The sequence below is a fragment of the Helianthus annuus genome, chromosome 2 (assembly GCF_002127325.2).
Source record: "Helianthus annuus cultivar XRQ/B chromosome 2, HanXRQr2.0-SUNRISE, whole genome shotgun sequence".
NCBI classification, from domain to species: domain Eukaryota; kingdom Viridiplantae; phylum Streptophyta; class Magnoliopsida; order Asterales; family Asteraceae; genus Helianthus; species Helianthus annuus.
The window spans coordinates 143720803-143727292 of NC_035434.2; the positions used below are offsets into that span (position 1 = coordinate 143720803).

At 32.3% G+C, this 6490-nt stretch overlaps 1 protein-coding gene across 1 annotated transcript; it reads left to right on the forward strand.

The window, feature by feature from the left end:
• On the forward strand, positions 1-3578 carry LOC110896282. The gene is made up of 3 exons (XM_022143729.1): positions 1-502; positions 604-1821; positions 1915-3578. The coding sequence occupies exons 1-3, from the start codon at positions 1-3 to the stop codon at positions 3576-3578; spliced, it is 3384 nt and encodes a 1127-aa protein (XP_021999421.1).
• The last annotated feature ends 2912 nt before the right edge of the window (positions 3579-6490 follow it).

Here is a 6490-nt window from a genome sequence, read left to right on the forward strand (position 1 = left end):
ATGAGGGAGTTTTTTGCTTATAGAATTCAAGATAGACATAACAAGTTTTCTCTAATTCTTAATGCAAGAAGGTTGTTTCAGCAGTTTTTAGTTGATGCCTACACAATGATTGAAAGTGAGGCTCTCAACTTCATACGTTTTCAGCAAATCAAACTGAGATCTGACTCACTTAACAGTCTTAAAAATGTTCAAGAGGTTGGTCAGAGTGATTTGAGTCATACCGGACAACCTGTTATATTACCGTCATCGTTTACTGGTGGTTCTCGATACATGATGCAAAACTATTTGGATGCTATGGCGTTATGTCGGAATTATGGGTATCCTGATTTCTTTATCACTATCACATGTAATCCGAAATGGCCTGAAATTGTTAGATTTATCGGTGACTCATCAATTAAGCCAGAAGACAGACCTGACATACTTTGTCGATTGTTTAAGATGAAACTCGATGAATTGATAACTGATTTGAAGCAAAAAAAAATTTTTGGTGATATTAATGCAGGTATGTAAATTCGATATCCAAATTTAAGTTATTAGTTTTTTTTTTCTTTGTCATTCCTTTTTATCTACTATATTTAACATATATATATATATTTTTTGTAGTTGTTTACACAGTTGAGTTTCAAAAGCGTGGATTGCCACATGCACACATTTGCTTATTTATGAAAGCTGATCATAAGCTTCCTACGGTTGAACACATTGATCCATTTATCTCAGCTGAAATTCCGGATAAAAACGAGGATCCTGAGTTGTATTCTCTTGTGAGTGACTTTATGATTCATGGTCCTTGTGGACATGCCAACAAGAAATGTCCATGCATGGTTGGGAACCGTTGTTCTAAGAATTTTCCAAAGAAGTTTTTGGAATCCACTTCCATTGATTCTGATGGATTTCCCGTTTATAGGAGAAGAGATTCTGGTCACACGGTTGTGAAGAAGGGTGTTACTTTGGACAATAGGAGCGTAGTTCCATACAACAAAAAGCTTCTAAAAAGGTATCAGGCGCACATCAACGTCGAGTGGTGCAATCAGGCGGGTTCAATTAAGTATTTGTTTAAATATATTAATAAAGGACCTGATCGAGCCACGGTAGCTGTTTTTGATTCAGACAGGGGTCCAGATGAGGAGATCCCAAAAGATGAAATTAAAGAATATTACGAAGCTAGATATGTTTCCGCATGTGAAGCAAGCTGGAGAATATTTGCCAACGAGGTTCATTATAGGTATCCTTCTGTCATGAGATTACCTTTTCATCTACCAGGACAACAAAATGTTGTATTTAGTTGTGACGACGATATTGAGGATGTCTTACACAAACCTCAAGTAAATTCTTCGATTTTCTTAGAATGGATGAAGATGAACAATTCTAAGCCTGAAGCAAGACAACTTACATATGTTCAGTTTCCTTCAAAATATGTGTGGAAGTTAAAAGATCGTTGCTGGCAGCCACGTCAAAATTATGTTGTTATTGGGAGAATATATTCTGCGTCTCCTTCTCTTGGTGAGGCTTATTATCTAAGAATTCTTCTTACCAAGGTTAAAGGACCAAGGTCATTTGAAGAAATCAGAACATATGAAGGTGTTGTTTATCCTACTTTTAGGGATGCGTGTTATGCACGTGGCCTGTTAGATGATGACAATGAATATATCGAGTGTATTAAAGAATCCAGTTTCACTGGTAACGCTCATTATCTTCGTTCTTTGTTTGGAACACTACTTTTGTCTAATACTCTTTCAAGACCTGAAGTTGTTTGGGAGAAAACGTGGGAGCTAATGTCCGAGGACATTTTATACAATATGCGTAAAGATAGTGGCATGAGCGGTATGTTTTTTTTTATCCTTTTTGTTATATTTTTTTTATGTTATATGAACAAATTGTTTCGTTATATTAAGTAATTTTTCGTTTTCATTGTAGGATTCGTTGTATCAGATGAACGTTTAAAGAATATAACATTGACCAAGATCGAAAAATTTCTTCTTCGTAATGGATCCAGCTTGCACAGGTTCTCAACGATGCCTTATCCTGATGATGACTATCTAATGACCGAGAGCAACCGTTTGATAAACGAGGAGCTTTCGTTTGACATTGATGAACTTAGGGGTGAGTTCAATAATCTGCACAACTCTCTAAACGAAGATCAAAGAGCAGTGTATAATGAAATTATGCATGCTGTTAGAAGTGGAAAGGGGGGTGTGTTTTTTGTGTACGGTTATGGTGGTACGGTCAAGACTTTTTTGTGGAAAACTTTAGGTGCATCCATTAGATCCACTGGACAGATTGTTATTAATGTTGCTTCAAGTGGTATTGCATCTTTGTTGCTATCACGAGGTCGTACTGCCCATTCACGATTTCATATTCCTATTAATCTCAACGAAGATTCGGTCTGCCATATCAAGCCTAATACTGAAGTCGCTAATCTTCTAAACCAAGCCAAGTTGATTATTTGGGATGAGGCACCGATGGTACACAAACATGCTTTTGAGGCTCTTGATCGTACAATGAAGGATGTTTTGAGTGTATTTGATTCACGAAATTCAGAACTTCCATTTGGTGGAAAAGCTATTGTCTTTGGTGGTGACTTTAGACAAATCCTACCGGCTGTACAAAATGGAAGCAGGCAAGATATTGTAAACGCATCTTTATGTTCATCCCATATCTGGTCCCACTGCAAGGTGTTAAAGTTGACAACAAACATGCGTTTATCGGTAGGATCCAGTACCTCAAACATCGAGGAAATAAATCAATTTGGTAAATGGCTTTTAGAGATTGGCGAAGGCAATGTTGGTCATTCTAACGATGGTGATTCACATATTGAATTACCTGATCATCTTTTGATAACTGATGAGAATGATCCGATTCAGGCTTTGATTGACTTTGTATATCCTTCAGTTTTGGATCGTTTTAAAGAGCGTCACTACTTTTCTGAAAGAGCTATACTCGCTCCTAAGAATGAAGTTGTTCATGATATAAATGATCGTTTGCTTGAATTGTTTCCGGGTGAAGAGGTAGAGTATCTTAGCTCTGATAGTTTATGTCCTACTGAGGATATTAATGATCCGTTACATCAAGATTTATATAATCCAGATGTGTTAAATAGTGTGAAAGTTTCTGGATTACCAAATCATAGATTGGTATTGAAATTGGGTGTTCCGGTAATGCTTTTGAGGAATATTGACCAGCAAAACGGTTTGTGCAATGGTACGCGTCTTCAAATCACACGTCTTGGTAAACGTGTTATCGAGGCTGAGATATTATCTGGAAGTAATGTCGGTTCAAGAACTTACATCCCAAGAATTAGCATGATACCATCTGACAAAAAAATACCCTTCAAGTTTCAACGAAGGCAGTTTCCAATAACCGTATGTTTTGCGATGACTATTAACAAAAGTCAAGGACAATCTCTATCCAGAGTTGGTCTATACCTTAGAGATCCCGTGTTCTCACATGGTCAGCTTTATGTTGCTTTGTCGAGAGTAAAGACTAAGGATGGCGTTAAGGTTCTAATATTCGACAAAGATGGGAGACCAACAAACAAAACTGCAAACGTTGTTTACAAAGAAGTTTTTGGGAAATTGTAGATTAAACTTATGTTACGTACGTGATTTATCCTAACCTAAATGTTATTGTAATTGTTTTTAATAGTTATTTTTTTATATATATAGATGTTGTCATTTATATATTTTATAATTTTCTGGTTAATAATATAAAATTTTGTTATTTGTATATAGTTAACCTCATTGTTATATCCCTGTAAGACGATATTTCTATGAATTAAACATTAAACATAACATATAAACAAAAAGTAGAACCCGTGAATATTTATAATCACTGTTTCATACTAGAAGTCCATAATAGATAAAGATGTTAACTAGAAACATGTTAACCTACTACAAAACAACTTTTAACATCAAATATGTTACTGTAGCTTCCATCATTACCCAAAATTACCATATATTATGGTCAACAGTTTTTCATACTTTCAAACATCACCTTTAGCGTAACACACCAGCATGGAACAAAACACATATACCCGGAAAGTACTGGAACTTGCAATGATCACCTTCTTGGATGTTGTTATCCTTTAGCCATTTCGCCCAGCCTTTCACAACGTACTTGATACTGTTTTTATTTGGCTCCGGCCTAACATCATGTTTTGTCTCCACATTTTCCCTGTTGGCAATCTTAACTTTCAATGTTTCGTCAATTCCTGTGATCCTTGCTACTTCAACTGGTAAGCGCTATAAGTTAGAAAAAATAACAATAATTTCCATTAATGATGTTGAGATATTTGAAAAAGACCATAGTTAACCAAATTATAAAAACATATTTCACATGTTTTAACATTTTCTTTATGTTGGAACTTACAAAGCGTTTCGTGTATGGCACAACAAATATAAGTGGTCCGATATCATCATCATCAAAGTCATCTGATTCTGCCGAAGATTCTTCAGAAGCCGATAGCACGACAACATCGTTTTCAGCTCCAGCCATTCTAACAAACATTTATAAGTTTAACCCATTTTTTTAAAAAGGTCAAGTAATACCATATAATCCCATTTATCATTATATTCAAAATCAAAATCAAGTACAAATCTTTGTTCTTACATCATATATTACCCAATAATATTTTCCTTATTTATAATCTAAATATAAAGCATATAAACAATATTATACAGAATGTCATAAATAACAATACAAATCTATGTCCAACTATGTGATTTAAGAATACAGTAAATCATACTTTATTCAACAACAAAAACCATTTATTCATCCAAATCAAAATATAAACCAACCAAATCAGTTTCTTCATACGACTATCAACATAATATTTCAACCAAATCACACTACAAACCTAACAACCTAAACTTCCAAACACATGCTAAACATGTAATCCCTTTTTAATTTACATAACATACTAATTAATTTTTTTAACTTTAAGTAACTGAAATTTTAACATTATCTTACTGATTAATCGTTTTTAGGGTTTGATCGTGTGAGTTATTAGGAATAAGAAACACAACTTTAGTTTTGAAATCAGAATAACAATCTGTTTAAAAGTGATCGGATGTAAAATATGAAACTTACCTTTACTAATTTCTTGATCCTCTTTTTGGCTATTCTTGATTTATGTGAGGAAGATGAAGTAAAAGCTGTTTTAGGTATTATATATATAGAGATTCGGATAGATAATGTAAAAGGTAGAGATATTTTGATTATTTTATTTGGTTATTGTATTATACATAACATTTACCTCTATAACTTTATATTGTTTTAGATTTAAAAAATTTAGTATAATAACATTTTACTTAATAGGTGTATAATTTAAGTTTTGGAGCTGAATTGAAAACATTAATACAATTACACAATTATTTATAACATAAGTTTATTTTTAAAGTCATATTATTTTAGTCACTTTATAAACTATATGTTGTGTAGATGTAATATTTTAAGTGTGATGGTTGTAACATAGAAGTTATATCTGTACGTTTTCATACTATCATATCATATTTGATATTTTGACTATTACAACAGATCTGTCATTTAAAAAGATTTCGTACAAAATGAGGTATAATAAACGCACATATGTATTTTTTGTGTTGTAATTTTTATTATATATATTCTATTTATAATGTCAAACTTTACAATTAACATATTATTTATTTTTCCTAAATTATATACATGAAATATCAAAAAATAAGTATATAATTTTATATTATGATTTTCACTTTGTTGTTTCTATCCGTTTGTATGATAATACATTTTTAACTAAAACAGTTACACAATACGAGTCTACTGAGATGCCGAATTTATTTAAATTGCATTTGAATCCCAAAACATTTAATGTACTACACGGCTTAACGGTTTATAATAATACTTCAAATATACTTCACAAAGACGTATTCTCAATTTTATGGTTTCATACATGTAATCAATAATTTTATAGTATTAACCAAGTTGATAAGTCTTTTACATATTTATTTTTTTATATATAAATTTTTTTTTAAAATGTAATTTACTTTCTTTTGTTAGTTACAAATTATATAAACAATTTGAATGACATATAAATAACCACAACTTAATATATAAATATGCATATGTAAACATTCATAATCCACAAGCATTTATAAATGTTACCAACATTACTTACATACTAAAATATGGCATCATATAAGATATAGAACTAAGAGGTTTTAAACTTAAACTACTAATTAAGGAAAGAAAAAAACTTAAACAGTATTTGCATGTCCCAAAAAAGAAGAAGTCATTTAACAGTTACACAACCATCATCATTTAGTCTGCACAAACATCTGAAGCATTCTGTTATCGAAAATGTTTTAACCTGCATGAACTGGATCAACCTTTGATAAGATCAGCAGATTTTGCGAACATACAAAGGTGAAATGCAATGTGTCACCGGAATGAAGTCCGTTATCCTTCATGAACATCGGCCAACCTTCGATAGCATACCTAACAGCATCTCCATTCTTCT